Consider the following 23,984-nt stretch of genomic DNA (forward strand, 5'->3'; position numbering starts at 1 on the left):
CATGAGGCAAATGGTGGTCACACCAGATACTGACTGGTTTTCTGATCCACGCCCCTACTTTCTTTGAAAGGTATCTGTGAAATACATAGATTAGGGCCTAATAAATGTAAATGTACACCATTTCCTTATATGAACTTTGACCTTTTTGCATGTTGTTCAGTATATTATGGACCATGAAAATGGGTAAATGGACTGTGATCTGCAAATACATTGACAGTCAACCTGAGCCAAGTGCTCTGAAGACCCATCCAGACATTTATTTTTAAACAAGTAGAATGATTTATTACAAAATATGTACAGGTCAACATAACTTTCTCTTTTCACAATATGTATAAGAAAATTTCAATTATGAACAAAAACAAGTACAAATATGAACCATTAGTTTAGTGCAGTGGTCACCAACAGGTCGATTGTTAAAAACTAAGCCATGCTATTTGTTTTTTTCCCCACTGTTGACAGTAGGTGCACTTGATTCAGCAGCCCTAGCACAGGGAAGACTGTGTTCCCATTTTTAACAATTTCATGTGTCTGAAGGTAGAGCAAATCAAGTGAACCGATAGGCCTGCCACTGACCAATCATAGCTCAGACCACCATGTCTGCAGTGTCCTTGTGCCTTAAACTGTAAAAATAAGCCTTGAACTCACAGCAAAGTTGATACTGTCAGATTTAAAAACCATGACTAGAGACTCAACGAGTACAGCAAAGAGCTGCACTTTTTATAAGTTCATGTTCAAGTTATTCAGCCCTGTCAACACTTTTATAAGCCATCATAGAATGCACATTCCCCCTACTTCCAATCTCGCCACAATCAGCACTGCAGCTGCAATGAACGAGTATAGAAAAGCATTCCGATAAGCTTGTGTTATTATTAGCTGCTTGTCTTTAATATTGAGGAATATTTCACTTTCTCTGGTTATAGGAGTAACATTAATTTGTGCACGAGGCAGAAATAATGCAGTGCAACTTGACTTTTGCCATCAGCTGGAAGACTGTGTCCCCTTTTCTCAGCAGAGGGCAGGTGAGCGGAGAGATGGCGAGTCGGATGAGAGGAAGCCCCAAGAGCTGCTCCTTCTCCTCAGATTGACCATCGGATGCAGGCCATCAGTCCAGTAAAAACATAAAAGCAAATTTTGCTCACTCAGCTGTGCCTCACAAACAAATGATCTATTACCAGTGTGATTATATACCAAATGTGTGTTTTATATATATTTATTTATTTTCAAAATGGTCTGAGAAGAACATTGCCAGGGCAATTCAAGCAGAACAAATATGCAGTGATAATGTATTGGGGCCTATAGCCTACTGCACTAACTTCATGGCTACAGATCTGTTTTTAACTGGCTAATGTTGCGTAGGCTTACATTTCTTAAGTCACGTTTATTTAAAATATGAGCGGTAGATCGGCTTGCATTTGGACTCAAAGTGATCTTGACTCAGAACAGGTTGGTGACCACTGGTTTAGTGCAAATTCGACAGCTTAAAATTCGTCTGAACTATTCTGTACTGAGTGACATAGAATACAGCTATCCACTGCCATCTTCTATCAATTCCAGTAACATCACAAAATTGGCAAGAACTTTCAAACACAAAACCTGGTTAACCCGTAAGACCACACGTCACTCCAAAACGACTCCATTTACTCTGTGTCCATGTTGAGGTAGCGACTTTTATTTCTTGTGGTGATTCCAGAGAAGGAGGTGGCAGGAGGTCCTTTTCCGTCTGTGCTTAGCAGAGGGGCCTGAGAAAAGAGCATAACACAAGCACAGTGGTTCAGTGAGAGGAGGAGGACGGCATGGCAGTGTTTACGAACACATGGTTTGAGACTGAACTCACCTGGAGTGTTGTTGGCTGTTCATACCCAGTATCCGTCTGTTCCACTGGACGGTTCCTGAAAGGTTCCTCCTCCACATCACCATGGTCCGGGGTGGGGGAATTGGAGAGTTTCACCGGATTGATAGTAGCTAAAAGAGCAGGCATGGTGAAACAGGACAAGAAGCGAGCCTTCAGGAGCAGGTAGCCTGGGTTATGGCTGAAGCGCTCTGCCACAAAGCTCCGCACTGCAGCTACCTGCTGCTGTTCTTCCTGGTTCTCTTTCTCCTCTGGGGGTAGGAGCTGCATTGCACGAACTGCCAATGTCTTTTTACATTTCAGGAGACCCGATAGGGTATTAAGACTGCTGACAAAAGGGGGTAAGTAGGGCAGAGTGACGCCCAAATCCGGAAGCGCAACTCCTCGCTTGCCGCTCAACCACTCGCTCACTTGTGCCGGGTCCTCCATGAACATCAGGTTGGGATCAAACTGCATTAGCTCCGGATTGCGGGGTGGAGGGACACTTTTAGGGTGGTTAAGCTGCACGATTCGGAGGGCTCCCTGTGGGAATGAGGCTGGAAGGGAGCCTGGAGGGACGTTGAAGACTAAAGCCTGTGGAGGGCCAGTCTGCGGTCTGATGGGAGCCGAGATGACCGTGTTCATGGGAATAGGTGAAACTGCATTGAGCCGAGGACAAGTGGTTGCCACAGCCTGCATGACTGGGTTAGTTATTCTCATGCGTTTTACTGGGTTGGTCATTCTTAGAGCAGTGTTGCTTGTGATGGTAATGGAGGTGGAGAGAGAGTTTACAGATGGGGAGGCAGTTCCCTGTGCTACAGATGAGGCAGGAGATACCATGAGGGCAGATGGGTCTTTAGGGGTAGAGGGAGATGGGCAGACATAGGTCATATTGGGAGAGGCTTGTGTTGCAGCAGCATTTAGTGTTAGAGGGACTTTCTGGTTGATAATAATAGGAGATGGACAAGCAGGTGCAAGAGCATTTCGTGGTAGACTCTGAGGTGTCATCTGGATGCCAATGCCACTGATTGGCACAAGTCCAATGGGCATCAGGACCCAGGCAGTTTGTGGGGGGGACATAACCACGTTAGAAGGCTGGACAACTAGGCTCTCTTTGGTACGGGCTTTCTTGCGTTTGGGTGACTCTTCCACTGACTTTTTAGCAATCGCAGCATCCTTGAGGGCTTGTGCTTTCGCAGTAGGTTTACGATTGCGTTTTTTCCCTGAATGATTCTCATTAGCCTCCTCATTCACCCGGTCTATTGTAGTTGAGGATTGGATGGAAAGGGAAGCAGGGAGTATAGGTCGGTTGGGGGTTGAGGTTATAAGTTGACCAGGAGTGGAGGGTATGGGTAGGCTGGGGGTAGAGAGTACAGGTTGACCAAGTGTGGAGGGTATAGGTCGGCTGGGGGTAGAGGGTCTGAGTTGGGTAAGTGCGGAAGGCATGAGTTGTTGTCTGGAAGTTGGAGTGGAGGGGACCGCAGGATGTGGGATGGACTGTACTACCTTCGGTGCAATGACAAAGGTCTGCGGGATCATCATCACAAGTTGACTGTTCTGCTTCCTCTTCTGCTCATTTCCCTTCTGGTTTAGCATACTGGCCACTGTTCTGGGACCATGGAGTTGCTTTGGGTTTTTCAATGAAGCTAGAAAAAGTAAATAAAACAGGGGTATTTACATTAAACTCACATAAAATGTAATATTGATGAATAGATGTATTTAAAACAAATTTAAAAATACTGTGCAGTTGACCATCACTGATCTGAGTACTGAGTCTCTTAGCTAATGTATAAGTGATTTTGGGTGGTATAAATACACTGAAAGTAACAAGGAAGTGACTGCCCCTCAGCCCTGTAGTTTTTAAACGTTTAAAAAATAATAATAATAAATGGTCTTCAATGCCCAAAGACGTAGCGCACTGGTCTTCAAGCACAGAACTTCATAAAAGGCATCTTGTAAGTTCCTCTATAAACACACACCATTTTATAACTGACAGCGTTAACATGATTTCATTACACAATCACGAAGCCAATTCAAAACAGCATGGTAAACGATGCGGAAGTACAGCGGAAGTGACCGTCACTTTCACAGGGTACGTACGACATATTCAAGGCCATATGCAAATATAATGTTACCCTGTTTCGCTTCCCAAGATTTGTTTCCCAGGTGTACAGCCTGAAAAAGATAAATTGACGTCACAATTGTTACAATAAGGCCTGTTCAAATTGATTATAAGTAGAAATGACTTTAGATGCAAAAATGTAAAACCTTATGAAGGTTGTAAAGTACGAGAATGTTTTGTTTATAGTAAATTATACTCACTTGGTTGTTACGCATTTTAATGATCTGCTTACAGCCTTCTGCATCTAAACTGAGGACCTGTTTCAGATCACAACATTAGAAAACGAGCAATGCATTATATATTGGTCATACAATCAGGATCGCTGACAACGGCTTCAAAATATGGTATTATAATCAGTAAACCTTTTTCAGAAACTCTGGGCTGATGACGCATTAATTGTGTACCATAATAAGTAGTCATGTTTTTTCTTTATTGGCATATCAAGAGCACGTGTTCAATCTTTCCTGTACACTACCGTTCAAAAGTTTGGGGTCACATAGAAATGTCCTCATTTTTTTTAAAGAAAAAAAAAGCACATTTTTTGTCCATTAAAATAACATCAAATTGATTAGAAATACAGTGTACACTCATGGCCAAAAGTTTGGAGAATGACACAAATATTAATTTCCACAAAGTTTGCTGCTTCAGTGTCTTTAGATATTTTTGTCAGATGTTACTATGGAATACTGGAGTATAATTACAAGCATTTCAAAGTGTCAAAGGTTTTAATTGACATGAAGTTGATGCAAAGAGTCAATATTTGCAGTGTTGACCCTTCTTTTTCAAGACATCTGCAATCCGCCCTGGCATGCTGTCAATTAACTTCTGCGGGTACTATTTAATGAAGCTGCCGGTTGAAGACTTGTGAGGCGTCTTTCTCAAAAACAAGGACATTTCTAAGCGACCCCAAACTGTTGAACGGTAGTGTATGTTACTATACTGGCCAGAATATCTGCATAGGCCTACATCAGGGGTTCGCAAACCTTTTTGGCCCACGACACCATTTGAATATAAAAAAGTGAATGTAATCAACAGCCAAAGTTTACTTTTTAATTCTATTCAGTCTATTACAAATCAGTCTGACACTACTTTTGACAGTACAGTATTTCAATACGAAGGTAGTATGGTTTAAATGACTGAAATGCATCAGAAAGGTATTGGGAATTACAGACGATCATCAGGCAAGAATTTATAATGATCTTTTGTGTAGAAAAGAACATCATTGATGTTATTTGTTTCCCCCCAGTCCGAGTTAGTGCCTGGTCTGTTCACTCTGTCCTAATGAGTCCTGCTTGGCTTGTGGGTAAATATACACTGTGTACAAAAAACAATAAGGACACCTTCCTAATATTTGAATTGAATTCCCCCCCTTTTGCCCTCAGAACAGCCTCAATTTGTCGGAGCATGGACTCTACAAAGTGTCGAAAGCATTCCACAGGGATGCTGGCCCATGTTTACTACAATGCTTCCCACAGTTGTGTCAAGTTGGCTGGATGTCCGTTGGGTGGTGGACCATTCTTGATGCACACGGGAAACTGTTGAGGGTAAAGAAAAAACAGCAGCGTTGCAGTTCTTGACACAAACCGGTGTGCCTGGCATCTACTAACATCCCTCGTTCAAAGGCACTTAAATATTTTGTCTTGCCCATTCACCCTCTGAATGGCGCACATACATAATCCATGTCAACAATTGTTTCAAGGATTAAAAATCCTTCATTAACCCATCTTCGCTCCTTAATCTACACTGATTGAAGTGGATTTAACAAGTGACATCTATAAGGGATCAGTTTCCACATGGTCAGTCTATATCATGGATAGAGCAGGTGTCCTTAATGTTTTGTACACTCAGTGAATGTGTTCCTGAAAGTCTTTCAGTGTTGGGGTCATTATATTTTGTAGCTTAAACGGTTCAAAAGATAGAGCCACATTTGTAGGAAGAAAACATTAAACCCCCCCAGTTTATTACAACCACAACCACTGACGTAACCCCGGTTCTATGAACCAAGCACAATTTTATTTATTAACTATTTTATTTATATCTATTTTCAAATCAGGCAATCTCGACCCCTAGTTTGGGAAACGCTGGCCTAGGAGCTAGCATCCTTAAGTAAAACCTGACTGGCATAATATGAAATGACAATTGTGCCCATTCATAGAAAGTGTTATATTTGTGGGTTCATTCCCTACCTGCAGAAAGAACAAGAACACTGGGCTATTGGTGAGTCCAATGCTCTCTGCTCTCTCTCGCACCATGTCCGCTAAAAAACAACAAGAGATCGTAGGATCAAATCATCGGTTCAGTCCTGAAAGAACCATTATGAAACCACCAAAATGCAAATAGTCGTTTTCTACAAGTGAGAGAGAAGTTGTGACTTATTTCCTTGACATCTCGTAAAGTACCTTCACGGCGCTTGTTTGAAGAGTGTGGTGGGGGCATAAGCACATTGCCCACCCAGGGAGTGACTGCCAATTGAAGGGAATAGTTGAGAGTGACGAAGGTTTCACGGTTGGCAGAGGACTCCTTTTGTCTTGAGGACTGGTCACCGCTGATAGGCCCACTGTTTTTCTGCAGAAACAAATGCATGGGATAGAAAACAGAAGACCTGTATCACAGACTCTGTGACCTCTGTATTAGGTCACAAAGCTCAATCTGTGTCATAGATTGAGCTGGATGGGCCATGCAACTAAAGCGTTGAGCACACAACTATGACAACATATTTTGTTCACTCCCTTCTAACCTTGGTTCAACAGTTTATATCTACGTATTTGTATGAAACGGTCAGATGCATTGATGGATTGTAATAATAATAACAATGCAACATATTTTTATTATAATGTATACAGACAAATGAATAAAAATGTACCCACTGGAAACAACTTTGTTTTTGATTTTTTTTTAAAGCAATTGAAACACCTGTTTCAACACAAAGAGAGTGTCACCTGGCGACTTACGTGTTTTCTGGCATTGGTTTTCTTCCAAGCGATCAGGTTTCTCACCTCTCCGTAGCACACCTTCAGCATGGCCAGGTCACTGTTGTAATCCTTTAGAAGGAACACATACAGAGAATGTCACATGCTACTTTATGTCACAAAGCCAGCACAATGGGTTAGCTTGCTAACTTTCCAACATATTCTAAAATCATCATCCTATTTCAGGAGGTCATAAACAGTGACACCCACTTCAAAATGAGCACGGTGTAATTGACGCCACACTCCAAACCGCAGATTAACGTTAACTGCCTAGCTTAATGATCCTGTTCTGTGATACACTGATGAAGTCAATATTTATGGTTACCGATGCAGATCCACAGTATGCGTTATGATGAGTGCTATTTAGGAACAAAATGACAATAGGGACAGGTGTTGAAAATGTGCTTAAGGTAAACACATAATGGCGCAACACATGATTGTTTAGAAATAAATAAATGCCGGTACCTTCTTTGCTAGGATTGGGGGGTTTTGTCCGATGACAGTGGCAGCAGGCTTGCCGAATTGGTCCAGGATAGTGGAACGTACCACTGTGACCTTGCGCGCCGCATCCTGGCTGTCCGTCGTTGCCTGCTCTTGCGTTGTGTTCTTGCTGGGCCGTTCAACCATCGTGCTCCTCACCTTCCCCAGCCCTTCAAACTCCTTCTCTAGCACGGGGATCCATTGCTCCATGTCTGGTTGGGTGTAGTCTTTGATAATGTCACTTTCCTGATCAGACCAGTGCGGTTCAAAGAACTTCTGTTTCTTCTCGTCGTCACTGTCCATAAACTCAATCTCGACGTTCTCCTCCTCGTCGGAGCTTGAGTGCTCATCATCGTCTAGCCTCATCAGCTTACTCTTGATGCTCCTCACAGCCGCGATCTTTCTCCTTCGCTGCAATGCTCTTTTACTTTTGTCCCTCTCTCTGGGCTGTTTACAAAAACAAGAGAAGAATTAACTGTGTCCAGTGTCACAGATTGAGTTGAGAGAGACATGAACGCTACATAGTCAACACTGACCTTGTACCCGGTCATTTTCCTCCACTGATGAAGGACCTGGCAGTCAATTCTGTTGGGAATCTCGGCAGCTATCTTAGACCATTTACCTATAAAAAAGGACCAAATGAACCGTTAGACGATTATTATCAAGAAAGACGATGGATTATTTTGATATAGTTTCTGTGCGAGTCAGCTTTCTATAACAGTTCCTACGTCCATATTTCTCCACCAATCGTCTGAGCTGTGCCTTTTCCTTCTCGTCAAAGGGCCCCTTCTTCACGTTCCCAACCAGGACGCCCAAGTACCTACAGGGTCAAACAGAGTTTGTCAGTGACAGTATGTTCTAACACTTTTTAAGTTTGAGTTAACTAAAATGGGTTGGCCAACGTGGAAATTGTCAGGGAATGTGGTGAGAGTTTGGTCAATGTATTAGCTCTATCGATCAGTCCATATTAGTCCTCACCTGTCCCGACACTGGCCATCATTTCTGCCAGGCACATCCTGACGGATCTTCCACCAGTTCCCTGCCCCGTGTTTAGCCACTGCGCTCAGTAACATCTGCAACAACCAAAAATCGGAGCACAACTTATATTATCAAATAACTATACACTACCGTTCAAAAGTTTGGGGGTCACTTAGAAACATCCTTGTTTTTGAAAAGAAAAGCACATTCAAATAACATCAAATTGTCCATTAAAATAACATCAAATTGATTAGAAACAGTGTAGACAATGTTGTAAATGACTATTGTTGCAGGAAACGCCAGATTTTTTATGGAATATCTACATAGGTGTACAGAGGTCCATTATCAACAACCATCACACTTGTGTTCCAATGGCACGTTGTGTTAGCTAATCCAAGTTTATCATTTTAAAAGGCTAATTGATCATTAGAAAACCCTTTTGCAATTATGTTAGCACAGCTGAAAACTGTTGCCCTGACTTTAGACTAGTTGAGTATCTGGAGCATCAGCATTTGTGAGTTCGATTACAGGCTCAAAATGGCCAGAAACAAATAACTTTCTTCTGAAACTTGTCAGTCTATTCTTGTTCTGAGAAATGCCAAGAACATTGCTAAGAAAGATCTTGTACAATGCTGTGTACTACTCCCTTCATAGAACAGCGCAAACTGGCTCTAACCAGGATAGAAAGAGGAGCGGAAGGCCCCGGTGCACAACTGAGCAAGAGGACAGACGCCTCATAAGTCCTCAACTGGCAGCTTCATTAAATAGTATCCGCAAAAAAACACCAGTCTCAATGTCAACAGTGAAGAGGCGACTCCGGGATGCTGGCCTTCTAGGCAAAGTTGCAAAGAAATAGCCATATCTCAGACTGGCCAATAAAAAGAAAAGATTAAGATGGGCAAAAGAACAGACACAGGAAGATTGGAAAAGACAGACAAATCTAAGTTTGAGGTGTTTGGATCACAAAGAAGAACATTCGTGAGAAGCAGAAAAAATGAAAAGATGCTGGAGGAGTGCTTGACGCCATCTGTCAAGCATGGAGGCAATGTGATGTTCTGGGGGTGCTTTGGTTGTGGTAAAGTGGGAGATTTGTACAGGGTAAAAATGATCTTGAAGAAGGAAGGCTATCACTCCATTTTGCAACAAAGTGCCATAACCTGTGGACGGCGCTTAAATTGGAGCCAATTTCCTCCTACAACAGGACAATGACCCAAAGCACAGCTCCAAACTATGCAATAACTATTTAGGGATGAAGCAGTCAGCTGGTATTCTGTCTATAATGTAGTGGTCAGCACAGTCACCGGATCTCAACCCTATTGAGCTGTTGTGGGAGCTTGACAGCAGCTTGACCGTATAGTATGTAAGAAGTGCCCATCAAGCCAATCCAACTTGTGGGAGGTGCTTCAGGAAGAATGGGGTGAAATCGCTTTAGATTACCTCAACAAATGGACAACTAGAATTCCAAAAGGTCGGCAAGGCTGTAATTGCTGCAAATGGAGGATTCTTTGACGAAAGCAAAGTTTGAAGGACACAATTATTATTTTAACTAAATGTTTTATTTATTTATAACCTTGTCAACATCTTGACTATATTTCCTATTCATTTTGCAACTCCTTTCATGTATGTTTTCATGGAAAACAAGGACATTTCTAAGTGGCCCAAAAACTTTTGAACGGTAGTGTACATATCGGCACATCTCAAACTGCCCTTGTAACAGATTCGATGCATCAAATCAATTTCCCAACCAAAAAATCCACAAACCCTCCTGACCATACCTCATCTTCTTCTTTAGACCAATAGCCTTTTTTGAGGGTGGGGTCCAGAACCTGAGTCCACCGATACATCAGCTGGCATGAATCCCGGCCCTCCATGAAATAGGAGACTGGAGTAAAACAGAAAATCACAGAAAACGAAAGTGAAATTGCCAGAACCAAACAGACGACGCACTACAACGACAAGCTACAGTATCTTGTATTGAACAAGCACTTTGTCTAGAGAAAGTAGTTAGTAGACTAGAGCAGTGGACAATAAGTAGTATCGCGAGAGCTTCTCGCCCCCACTGGGGCATAACAGTGAAGGGGACATCAATAACAACAACCGTCATCGATGTGCACAAACAATAAAAAAAGAGTTAATGTGTAAAACCCCAGGGTGTACACTGGGAGGTGGGAACTTACTCTGGGTGTACGGGATGTAGTTCCCGATACGCATCTTCTCCACCAGCTCTCGAAGGATCTCGTCCTCCACGCCGCCCCACCTCCTCCTCCTGAAGTCGGTACAGATGTAACGCTGGTACGTCTGGAGACACATGAAGGCTGTCCTGTTGGTCTGTGTGTGACAGACAGGGGGGGACATGAGTTCAGAATCGATAACGCTGAATCGTTTACACATTCAAAGAAATGGTTTGTGTTAAGACGTTCAGGGAATTACACTTGATCTACCTACTACCGAGAAACTTTAACCGTTCAGTACCAGGCACTTATCTCTAAGCAAAGCCCAATCAAACTGTGCAAATCAGGACTGGAAATCACGCCTCTGGATCCCACTGATAGGAAGGGGTAATGACCATGATTCATGATTGGCCAATACTATACATCTGCTCTTACCCCAAGTTTATCAGCAATCAGATCCCAGTTGTGGTGCCCATGTTTTAAAGCGACTTTCTTGAGCATCTCAATTTCGTTTTCCTTCCAACTGGCTTTGTTAATGGAGGGATGCAGGTAGTTCTGCCAAAAGCTTTTTATGGGTTCAGCTTCACGGATGCCTTCAAACTGGATAGGAATACGATTTCAGAGTCAACACTTAAGCCTTTTTAACAATAGGAAAACAAACGGGGGGGGAGATGACCGAAGTTACTCAACCCACATCAATATTGGAAATCTTTTGCCAATCATGGTCATCATAGCGGCCACCCATCAGCTCATCCTCCTTCAGCGCACTGCAAGGTAAGGCAGAAACAGTCATACAGCAATGGTTTGATTGATATCGATTAAACAATTCAAATCCATTTAACCGCTTCGCGTTAAGTGAGAACAAAACAGACCTGTCTGACAAGACAACCTGACGCATCTTGGATTTAATAGGCTAGGTCATTATTTCCCATGAAAGAGTTATGACGGTAATCACCTGATGGCCTCAATGTCCTTTTCAATTTCAGCGATTTGTTTCCGCAGGATTTGCTTTTCCACATTTTCAGAGTTGACCATTTTCTGTGTGAGGTATTCCACCCTATGAGACAAAAGAAACTTCATGTCATTCATGAAGGCCATTGGGTTAATAATCCTAATCTATTCAACTTCTACAGCACTTTTCTTTACAGAAATAATCTCAAAGTGCTTGAAAACACAAAACAAAGAGAAATAAAATACAACAGCTATCATAGTAGGCCTACACTACTATTTTCAGCCAGAGTAGAACGTTTTCAGTTGTTAAAGCTTTCAACAGATGGGCCGACACCAATCCTCAATAAATGTTAAGCTACATTTCATACACCCTGTGTAAAAATCAGAAGTTTTGCTACATTTTGAAAAGCACAGGAGCGAATAACACATTACCATTTCAAAATCCATCTACACTTTTTTTGGCATTTTGTTGCTTTACAAAGGAAGATTGAAATCAATTTAATTGTAATTTTTTGTCAATGACCTACATAAAATACTCTGTAATTTCAGTAGAAGAAAAAAAAAAGATTTTTAAAGATGAATGTAAACTTAAACACTAATATAGCGTGAATAGATAAGTATTCACCCAGAGTCAATACATGTTAGAAAAACCTTTAGCAAGTGTGCAAAGCTCGTGCACACCTGTATTGTGCAATATTTGCCAATTATTATTTTCTAAATTCTTCAAGCTCTGTCAAGATGTTGGGGATCATGACTAGACGTACATTTTCCAGTCTTGCTATAGATTTTCAAGATTTAAGTCAAAACTGTAACTTAGCCACTCAGGAACATTCACTGTATTCTTGGTAAGCAAGTCCAGTAGGTGTGGCTTTGTGTTGTAGTTTATCGTCCTGCTGAAAGGTGAATTCCCCTCCCAGTGTCTGGGGTAAAGCAGACTGAAGCAGGTTTTCCTTTAGGATTTTTGCCTGTCTTTGTTGATGTCAAGCATACCCATACCATGATGCAGCCACCACCATTCCCTAAACATAACGCTTTGCATTTAGGCAAAGCGTTATTTTGGGCCTTGTTAAATACACATTCATGTTTTGGAATATTTTTTTAATTCTGCATATTTTTTTTGTATTTTAGGTCATTATTTTTGAGTCATTACAATGTTGTTGATCCATCCTAAATTCTCCCATCACAGCCACAATCTGTAGCCTTTTTAAAATCCCCTAATTGCCTCATGGGTGACATCCCTAAGAAATGTCCTTCCTGTCCTGAAGCTCAGTTCAGAAGAACTGTATGTGTCTGCGTGGTTTAATATATCATCCACAACATCATTATTATTAACTTGACCATGCTTAAAGATATATTCAAATGTCTGATTTGTTATTGTTACCCATCTACCAATCACTGCCGTTCTTTATGAGGCTTTCGCAAATCTCCCTGGTCTTTGTAGTTGAATCTGTGCTCGAAACTCAATACTTGACTGAGGGACCTTACAGATGTTGGATTTATGGAGGACAGAGGTAGTCATTCAAAAATCATGTTAACCCCTATTATTTCACACAATAATCCATATAACTTTTGTGATTTAAGCCAAATTTGACTTCTGAACTAATTTAGTCTTGCCTAAACAAGGTGGGTGATACTTATACAACAACTATACTTTAGTTATTTATGTTTTTTAAAAATATGCATTTTCTTTTCGCTTTGACACTAGTGTGTTTTATGTAGATCAATGCCAACAAAAAAAAAAGAAAATCACATCTATTTCAATCCCACTTTAAAAAGCAACAAAATGTGAAAAATGTTCAAATGTTGCAGTTGAAATTTGTGTTATCGATTCTTCTTCCACAGGCTCAAGTGGGTGTAGACTTTCTACAGGCACTGTACATGATGAATTAAAAAAATGATAAAATACTCTTCAGGGGAAAACAACCCTTTACTTACTTGGACAGCTTGGGCTGTATCATGCGTTTCATACTGTCTTTCATGACAGCATTTATCAGCAGAGTCTTCTGCCAGCCTTCCCCTGAAAATAGAAAACCGGCAATTTAAAAAGTCATCAAGACCCCACGTCACATTCTGATAGTGGTGATGTCACATAAGGGTGCAAGAAGCACTAAGGTCTAACAATTATTATTTTTGTACTCACATCTTTTCATCTTGACGTCGTCAGTAGGTCCGATCCTTTTACTCATCTTCTCTCTGGCTTCTGGATTAGCAGGTGGGCCCTGTGGGAATCGGAGAGGCAATGTAAAAACATGGAGATATACAGTACCAGTCAAAAGTTTGGACACACCTACTCATTCCTGGATTTTCTTTATTTTTACTATTTTCTACACTGAAGAATAATAGTGAATACATCACAACTATGAAATAACACATATGGAATCATTGTTGTTAAACAAATCAAAACACAGTTTATATTTGAGATTCTTCAAAGTAGCCACCATTTGCCTTGACAGCTTTGCACATTTGGCATTCTCTCAACCAGCTTCACCTGGAATGCTTTTCCAACAGTCTTGAAGGAGTTCCCACATATGCTGAGCACTTGCTGGCTGCTTTTCCTTCATTCTGCGGACCAACTCATCCCAAACCATCTCAATTGGGTTGCAGTCCGGTGATTGTGAAGGCCAGGTCATCTGATATAGCACTCACCACTCTCCTTCTTGGTCAAATGGTCATTACACAGCCTGGAGGTGTGTTTGGTAATTGTCCTGTTGAAAAACAAATGATAGCGGGACTAAGCGCAAACCAGATGGGATGGTGTACCGCTGCACAATGCTGTGGTAGACATGCTGGTTAGGTGTGCCTTGAATTCTAAATAAATCACTGACAGGGTCACCAGCAAAGCACCCCACACCTCCATGGTGGGAACCACACATGCGGCGAACTTCCGTTCACCTACTCTGCATCTCACAAACACACGGCTGTTGGAACCAAAAATCTCTGATTTGGACTCATCAGACCAAAGGAAAGATTTCCACCGGTTTAATGTCCATTGCTCGTGTTTTTTGGCCCAAGCAAGTCTCTTCTTATTATTGGTGTCGTTTAGTAGTGGTTTCTTTGTAGCAATTCGATCATGAATGCTTAAGTCACAGTCTCCTCTGAACAGTTGATGTGAAGATGTGTCTGTTACTTGAACTCTGAAAAGCATTTATTTGGGCTGGAATTTCTGAAACTGGTAACGCCAATGAACTTATCCTCTGCAGCAGACGTAACTCTGGTGGTTATTTTCCTGTGGCGGTCGTCATGAGATCCAGTTTCTTCATAGTGCTTGATGGTTTTTGCGACTGCACTTGAAGAAACTTTCAAAGTTCCTGAAATTTTCCAGATTGACTGACCTTCATGTCTTTAAATAATGGTGGACTTTTCTCTTTGCTTATTTGAGCTGTGCTTGCCATAATATGGATGTGGTCTTTTACAAATTAGGACTATCTTGTCACAACTGATTGGCTCAAACACATTAAGGAAAGAAATTTGACAAATTAACTTTTAACAAGGCACACCTGTTAAATAAAATGCATTCCAGGTGACTACCTCATGAAGCTGGTTGAGAGAATGCCAAGAGTGTGCAAAGCTGTCATCAAGGCAAAGGGTGGCTACTTTGAAGAATCTGAAATATATTTTGATTTCTTTAACACTTTTTTGGTTACTACATGATTCCATGTGTTATTTCATAGTTTTTATGACTTCACTATTATAATACAATATAGAAAATAGTCAAAAAGAAAAACCCTTCAATGAATAGGTGTATCCAAACCTTTGACTGGTACTATATCTTTGACCAAGGCTATATCCGCCTGACCCTGCTCATATTGTACTGAATCTGCAGTCTAATACCTACCAGACATGATACTTTATCTCTGAAATAGGGCTTCAGAAAGCTCCCCAAGAAAAGCTTCAGTGTGGGTTGTCCAGATGTGGTAGCCTGGGGAGATCCTGTGGCAGACAGCTGAGTCATAATCTCTTTCTGTAGGGAAAGACGGACACTATTACATCGCACAGCTTCATTTAACAGATTCCATACGGCACCTTTAAGAATAGCTGTATGCTTTTAGTTGTTGGCCTCTTACTTGTTGGTGTTGATTGTCTGATAACAGTCGCTCCAGCTCCTCTAATTTCTCTTTCAACACTTCCTGGTAAACAAGGTTCATTTGCAGACATGTATCTGTGTTCTGGGGTAGATCCAGCTCCTCAGCACTGTCCTCTTTGCTCTACCAGATGTGGGAGATAGGAGAGGGCAGGCATTTTACAGACACCTTACTTTACATACTGTATTATTTACATCATGTGATAAACTGAAAACTGGAGTCATAGAATAGTGAAAATGGTCATCAATACGAACCGATTCTGTTTCACTTCCTTGGACATCCTCATCTGTTTCAACACATTATAAAATAAGTCACATGTGGTAGAAACGCATATTAGCAGGAAAACGTATTCATGAAACAATGCATAACCTGTTTAAAGAACACAAGTCAAGGGCAATGGCTACCTGACAGAATCTCAGCATTAGATGCATTTGGGCCAAGAGTGCACTCCAACTCTTCAATCTCTCTCTGTATTTGCTCCCGCTCTGCCTCCAGGTCCCCCGGAGGACCCTAGAAGAGCAGGTTAACATTATTTCTCAATTCATCTGAGATAAATCACGCGGTACTAATGGTGATGTCAATGAGTCTTACCAAATCTTCTGGTTGAGATGCATTATCGTCTGATCCATCATCTGACAACAGTAAAAAATAAAAATGTTAAAGTACATTTAGGAAGCCCTTAGCCAAGCAAACACAGCCAAGGAGTTGTGGAGACTAAATTGCATTCTATGATTAGACTAAGGTCCAGTTTTTCAAGTTATCGATAGGATTAAAAGCATAGAAATAGAATTCATAGAATGGAAGTTCCCATTCATGTCAATGATTTGTAATTGCTATACATTTAATACTACCCATAGACGAAACCTAGATTGATAACTTCTGAAAAACTGGGGGTCAGGGTCTCTCTCTGGAAGCTCACTGCAACAATAACGCAGAAACAACCCCCCCCCCCTCCCAAAAAAGGAATTAATAAACATAATAGTTCTGTGTTTCATAATTTACCTTCAATTCGCAAGAGGCTGAATGTACTTCACAAGAGAAAGCATCCAAGCGAGTGAAACAGCGCCCCTCTGTCTCTCTACGTGGAAGTCATCTATCTGATACGGTCTGGTCCAAACGAGTATGACATTGTTGTCGCCCTTAACATTGAAGGCATGGGAAGCCAGCGAGCATTTGGCCTCCCTTGACCAAAAATGTATTACAAAATGTGCCAATCAGCGTTGAGCTAATCTGAGCGAGCTCAACAGTGAATGGTCCTGGCACACCAAAAAAGTGTCAAGGGAAGCCAGCTTGGATTTGGCATCACTCCTATCAAATCCCATTGAGAGCATACCTCATTGACAGAAAACCATGAATAGTTGCATCATTGTGTTGTTGTGCTCCGGTAGCTAGCTGGCTAGAATTGACCCTTTCCTAAATTAGCCATGGGGATTGACCGTACTGGTCAATGATTATAATGGCGATTCGGATCCAACCATTAATTCATACATTGCTGTTGCCCTGGCCTTAGAGGATGGAAGTTCAATATTTAGAAGGCTAATGTTAACTAGCTAACGTTGCCCATGAATAGAGGTTAGGCTAGTGAGCAAGCATTTTAGCCAGGTAGCCTAGGACAACAAAAGACTACTAAAAAGACTACTATGTACTGTATGACAGAGTGATAGACCTTTTCGTCAACATGAAAAAAAGGTCATTGGCGTTTCTCCACAAGTAGGGTGAGTCAACATGTTTTGCGACTTGCACAAATGCACAGAAATCAGAACCATAGACAGCCACATCATATTTAGCTGACATTAATTGGACTAAATAGTCACTGTATTAGACTAAGCAGAGGAGATTTTGTGATGTTGAAATTTGCGACTTGCGATAACTCGGTGGTTCTAAATCAATAGTTATTTAGTGGTCTGAAAATGTTGTTAACATTAACTTGCTAGGTCATGTAACTGTCAATATGCTGTGTGGACTTCACGGGACAGAGGTGGCTACCGGTTTTGTAATAAACCAAGGTGTGGTTGAATTTATTCTGCAACTGTCTACTTATAGTCTCGCCCGGCCCTATATATATATATATATATATATATATATATATATATATATATATATATATATATATATATATATATATATATATATATATATATATATATATATATATATATATATATATATATATATATAGTAACGACCCTGGGTTTATAAGCGTGGATATCGACTCCGCCGCTTGAGCATTATTTTGGGGCACAGTCGATAGCTCGCTGGACTTCAGGCTAGAAGGTTGAGGGTTCGAGACCTGCTCCCTACCTGTTTCATTACTAGATATTGTAATGAAACAGCAGGGAGCAGGTCTCTAACCCTCGACCTTCTAGCCCGAAGTCCAGCACGCTATCGGCTGTGCCGCAAAAGCATGCGCAAGCGGCAGAGTCGATATCAGAGCTTATGAACCCAGGGTCCTTACACTACTCCCTCCTTTCAAAGGACATTCTATTTCACTTAAGATCTCTATGTGCTACAAATGACACTGCTGGAATATTAACTTAGCTTGCAACTAAGTCTTACAGGAACGCGCTCACCGGCCAAGCACATGCACTGTCGTGGATGCAAGGTCCGATCACTTCTGACACCAATATAATGAAACAGGCAGGGGGCAGATCTCCAACCCTCAACCTTCTAGCCCAGCGAGCTATCGACTGTGCCACAAAAGCATGCTTGAGCGGCAGAGTCCATATCCGCACTGGATTTCGGGCTAGAAGGTCGAGGGTTCGAGACCTGCTCCCTGCCTGTTTCATTACATTGGTGTGTGTGTATATATATATCATGGTCGCAAGGCATATGAATTAACAGGGTTATAGAGCAAACAACGCAGTTATCACAACACATAGGTTGTAATACGGCTTCCCTAATGATTTTACACACGCACCCCTAACGTACTGCTTTAATATACTTCAGATACCCACCAGATGAACAACTGTCTGAAGATAGTTCAATGGAGTTGCTTTCGGGACCAAGGGTGCGCTCGAGCACCAAAATCTGGCGTTCGACTTTCTCCCTCTGTGCAAGAAGTTCATCCGAGGACATAATGGATGAGACACCTTTTAAAAAAAACAATGTAAAATGAATGATAACAAAACCAGGGATCAATTTATTATAGGGCAATATGCATTGAAAATACAGGACGTTACAGTAGCTAGCTGACAATATTGAAAGGAAGCAGGGGGAGCGTGCTGGAATCCAAACCCATTCGCGATCAGCAACACAACATTTGCAGGTAGCTAACGTAACTTAATAACTAGCAAACACCTGAACTAAACCCAACGTGCAAAAAAAGCAACGTCCCTCAACTTCAGCATCAGTCAAAAGTGTTCTAATGTAGCTAGCTAGCTAGCTAGCCATGCAGTCTTGACCAGGAGGAGCATCTGAAAGCTTGCTAAACGCTTCTTACCAAGACTGTCATCCAAGTTAACAGATATGTCTTCTTATGTTATACATAAAAATATTATGTAGAAACAAATATATTTAACTTGCTAAGTCCCAATGAAATTGTCTGACATCCTATTTCATTTAAGATCTCTACGTGCTACAAACGACACTGCTGGAATATTAACATATTTCCCAGAATGCAACTGTGAAAGAATCAACGTTTATGTTGTTTTTAAAATGATATTATTGTTTATCATGCATAAACAATTTAGACACATATTCACCGAATATTCCTACTCAAATGCTATTACTTGATTAAAATAATCAAATGGTACGTTGCAATATTCAAATACCCACAATGCAACGCGGGTATCACAGTAAACGTCACAGCCTTGTGCAGAGTCGCTCCGTTGTTGAAGACAAAGATTTTCGATATACTGACAAGATCACATGTCTCTTCGCTATAACAATGGGAGTCGTTGTCCACAGAGGCACGGTGGGCTGTCCAGCTCCCGCCTATCCTTTACATCTCAGTTCTTGATTATTCGATAAAGGTTGTTGACGCATGTATTCAATGGGAGAGATTTTAGTATGCTACTAGCCTCAACCATGAATACACATAGACAACTCGAATATAAATGTTTTTTCCTCAAAGTTGCAGGGATATCACGTGTCCTACTTATGTCAGTAAACTCATAACGTAAGCATTATAAAACTTCTATTACTGCAAATAAACCTAATGTAGCAAATAAGCCATTCATTACTTTTTTGACCAATTCGACTCTCGTTGGCCTCCATACAAAACTCTTGGGAGTGTTCTGCCTTGTGGGAGATCTGTCGACGTTCCCTTGAGCAAGGCATTGACCGTAGATGTTTCTGTGTGTCGCTCTGAATGGGAGTCTATTGGATGACTGGTGTGGTGTAGTTGTTGAGCGGCTTCACTGCAAGTATATTGTATGTTTTGGATGTTTTGGCGAAACGCTGAAAAAACGCCACATGCTGGAGGGAGACAGCCTCTCTCTTCCTCTCTGTTGCAGCACAAGCTTATCAAAGCCACCACACGATTGTGACAAATTCCTGGAGCAGTTCAACCTTATTGGGCACAGGGGGAGGGTAGTGTGTTTTTTTCCTGGTTTACATTCACTCTTTTGCAGTTTTTACTATACCATTTCTTCCATTCTAGCCAAATTCCTCATCTGCTTACATGCGCCTCCCCTATATAGAAGTGTTTTGGTACTTCCCTTATGCGCTATGCTTATCATTGTGCTAACTTTTATTGTCAACTGGGGGGTTCGAGGCCTGAATGCTGATTGGCTGACAGCCGTGGTATATCAGATCGTATACCACAGGTATGACAAAACATTTAGTTTAACTGCTCTAATTACGTTGCTAACCAGTTTATAATAGCAATAATGCACCTCGGGGGTTTGTGATATATGGCCAACATACCACGGCTAAGGGCTGTGTCCAGGTACTCCGCGTTGCGTCGTACAAGGAATAGCCCTTAGTCGTGGTGCAGTGCCTTCGGAAAGTATTCAGACCCCCTTGACTTGTTCCACATTTTGTTACGTTACAGCCTTATTCTAAAATTGATTAAATGAAAACATCGCTATAACAATTCAATTAACTCAACATTCTCCACACAATACCCTATAATGACAAAACAAAAACCGGTTAAGACATTTTTGCACCTAAAAAAAACAACATATATAGATATATATACCTTATTTACATAAGTATTCAGACCCTTTGCTATTAGACTCAAAATTGAGCTCATGTGCACCCTGTTTCCATTGATCATCCTTGAGATGTTTCTACAACTTGATTGGAGTCCACCTGTGGTAAATGTTTTGGAAAGGCAAACACCTGTCAATATAAGGTCCCACATTTGAGTGTATTTCAGAGCAAAAACCAAGCCATGAGGTCGAAGGAATTGTATGTACTGCTCCGAGACAAGATTGTGTCGATACACAGATCTTGTGTATTGTTGTATGACGTTGGATTAACTTTCTAATGTTTTGCGAAGGCCTTTGCTGTGATGGCCGAGAACATCCTGACAAAGATGGAGTTTTTGTTTATTTTTCTCGGGTTGTGAGGTGGACGGAATACTCTCTTCAAGTGGAGCCTTGACAACTTTTGGCACTATTTGGCCTGCTAGATACATAACATTATCAGGTACTTCTGTAGGCCTACAAAGATTGAATGTTTTTATGTTTCGTGTTCATCAAACATTTTTCTCACATGAACACGTTGCTAATGTTGAGGCACTGGAAAATATATAAAAGTGACAACATTATTGATTAGCGGATAGACTTTTATGTGTGCAATGCTCCTCACAGGGAACCATAATGTGGTCCTGTGTTTCCTTTTCATGGCTGGACCTCCCTTTATGTTGCTCCACTTGAAGCACTAATTGTTTCAGAAAGAAAAACAATGTAAATAATCACAAATGGAATTCTTAAAACACCATAACTTTTTCAACAACAATTCAAAGGGTTGTTCATTGAAAACTAGTACAACGTTTGATACGTTTCCTAGTGTGGCGCAAGATAACAAATAGGCCTACCTTCAACAATACTTAATAATGAAACTTAAACCAGAAACATTTCTGGTGTACCTTGAGGTTGATTCTGAAAGTGGTGATCTTTGATAGAAATCTGAACCTCCCTTTGCCTTGTTTCACTGCCTGTGGAGACGTGGAATCACTCCAGGCCTGCTCCTCAGACCCAGTGGCTATGACAAATGCCTCTCTGTCAAGGATGTCGTCAGCCATTTTAACTGTAAGAACTTTAGCTGGGAAAGTCACTTTTCCATGGTGTTCGGCCTCCATTGTGGGACTAGAGGTCCCAGATACGTTTTCTGTCAGTGACAGATCGCCCTTGTGAACAGATCACGGTATTATTGTAAATCTGCGAGAAAATGCCAGACACTAGAGAGCTACTACCATCAAGAACAGTCACTTGAGAGGTAGTGAAACTTGAGCTACAGCGGCTGATGCTCTGGATGGAAAATCATGAAGATCTCTGCTTGTGGTGGCCAAAAGTTGAGAGTAAATTCCCTCAACATATTCTGTGACCTTTTAACAAGCCTAAGGGTAGAGAGTTCACTTTTGTAAAAACTGATTGTGCGAATACACTTCATATGGCTCACAAAGGAATCCATAATGTCAGAGGCTTCAGAACCCACATTAACTGTAGTAGTTAAATGTTCCTCTGGCATAGCTGGCAGATTTGTTTGACTGGCCAGATTACTTGTAGGAGGCTCAGGTGTGCACGCAGAAATTTGTGCAGGTAGACATCTGCTAGACCTAATGAGCACCTCGATAATTGCTTCACTGGCTTCTGACTTCAGGTCAACACTAGAGTTTCTTAATGGTTGACATTACAGTGTCACGTCCTGATCTGTTTCACCTGTCCTTGTGATTGTCTCCACCCCCTCCAGGTGTCACTTATTTTCCCCAGTGTATTTATCGCTGTGTTTCCTGTTTCTCTGTGCCAGTTTGTCGTGTATGTTCAAGTCAACCAGCGTGTTTTTCCCCCGTGCTCCTGCGTTTCTATTCACTTTTACTAGTCCTCCCGGTTTTGACGTTTGCCTGTTTTTCTGGACTGCATTCCTGCCTGCCTGACCATTCTGCCTGCCCTGACCTCGAGCCTGCCTGCCATTCTGTAACTCTGAACTGGTTTTGACCTTTTGCCTGTCCACGACCATTCTCTTGCCTACCTCTTTTGGATTGTTAATAAACATCTTGGACTCTAACCATCTGCCTCCTGTGTCTGCATCTTGTGCCCTTATATAAAAGAGATCCAATCCTTGTGTCAGAGGGTGAAGGTATGAGCATGTTTTGACTCACCATGCTGCCAGAGAATACTGTCTCTTTTCAAATATGTTTTTCTCTGATGCAGTCTACCAGATTAAGACCACCAACACAATCCCTTGATGCTAAAATACATTTGTGTGCGAATCATGAAACCCATCCATTGTTCCTTGCTCTCTTCCCTGGCATTTTCCTGAGTCCAAAATGGCAGCAATGACTTCCCCTGGCAATGGTGCAAGGCAGGCCTCAATGTCCCTATCCTCTTTAGATGCAGTGGTCTTGGTTTGAGGTGCAGTCTGGCCAGTGACTTCAAACTGCCGCAGAGACAACAGACGCCATCTTTTCCGTGGCTTGTATGGCATTTCGCCTCCCAGTGTCACAACACACATTGCTTGATTTACCTGAGCTGGAACAGGAGATGATCAGTGAGATGTCAAAGTTAACCTGACCCACGACATCTCTGTCCACAGATCTGGACAATCCAGGTGAGCCAGAAGAGCTGGATTGATCACCCAGTGCCTGAAGAATTGTGTCCTCGGTGATCCCAAAGAGGGCATTCAAAGGATTTGCCAGGGGAGCCTCTCCTCCATGTACCCTCTGCAACGAGGTCTGGGAACTTGATCAGTCTTGTCTGATGTTTACATATTGATCTCTAACAATTGTTACTTTGAATTAACCAATACTTCATTATCTAACCAATATGTAAAAGTTTGTTCTCTTACGTGTTTATACACTGTGTACAAAACATTAAGAACACCTGTTCTTTCCATGACATTGAGTGACCAGGTGAAAGCTATGATCTCTTATTGATGTCATGTGTTAAGTCCCCTTCAGTCAGTGTAGAGGAAGAGACAGGTTAAAGAAGGATTTTTAAGTCTTGAGACAATTGAGACATGGATTGTGTGCCATTCAGAGGGTAAAAGGGCAAGACAAAATATTTAAGTGCCTTTGAACAGGGTACGGTAGTAGGTGCCAGACGTACCGGTTTGTGTCAACAACTGCAGAACTGTGTCAACACAGTTTCCCGTGTTTATCAAGAATGGTCCACCACCCAAAGGACATCCAGTCAACTTGACACAACTGTGGAAAGCGTTGGAGTCAACATGGGCCAGCATCCCTGTAGAATGCTTTTGACACCTTGTAGAGTCCATGCCCCGATGATTTGAGGCTGT

General features: G+C 41.6%; 1 protein-coding gene across 1 annotated transcript; it reads right to left on the minus strand.

Annotated features, from left to right (window-relative positions):
• Window positions 1-259: 259 nt before the first annotated feature.
• On the minus strand, window positions 260-19,192 carry LOC110535744 (snRNA-activating protein complex subunit 4). Its single transcript, XM_021620970.2, has 25 exons — window positions 19,021-19,192; window positions 18,536-18,670; window positions 16,173-16,213; window positions 15,986-16,091; window positions 15,836-15,867; window positions 15,564-15,704; window positions 15,335-15,460; window positions 13,640-13,718; window positions 13,435-13,516; window positions 11,504-11,605; window positions 11,243-11,315; window positions 10,984-11,148; window positions 10,555-10,705; window positions 10,153-10,259; window positions 8,378-8,472; window positions 8,128-8,219; window positions 7,936-8,021; window positions 7,385-7,846; window positions 6,902-6,991; window positions 6,350-6,515; window positions 6,137-6,207; window positions 4,151-4,207; window positions 3,964-4,003; window positions 1,835-3,474; window positions 260-1,739 (listed from the first exon to the last, which is right to left on the minus strand). Exons 2-25 carry the CDS (start codon window positions 18,654-18,656, stop codon window positions 1,638-1,640), a joined length of 4,227 nt encoding a protein of 1,408 aa, XP_021476645.1. The 5' UTR covers window positions 18,657-18,670; window positions 19,021-19,192; the 3' UTR covers window positions 260-1,637.
• Window positions 19,193-23,984: the final 4,792 nt, after the last annotated feature.

The sequence above is a fragment of the Oncorhynchus mykiss genome, chromosome 11 (assembly GCF_013265735.2).
Source record: "Oncorhynchus mykiss isolate Arlee chromosome 11, USDA_OmykA_1.1, whole genome shotgun sequence".
NCBI lineage: Eukaryota > Metazoa > Chordata > Actinopteri > Salmoniformes > Salmonidae > Oncorhynchus > Oncorhynchus mykiss.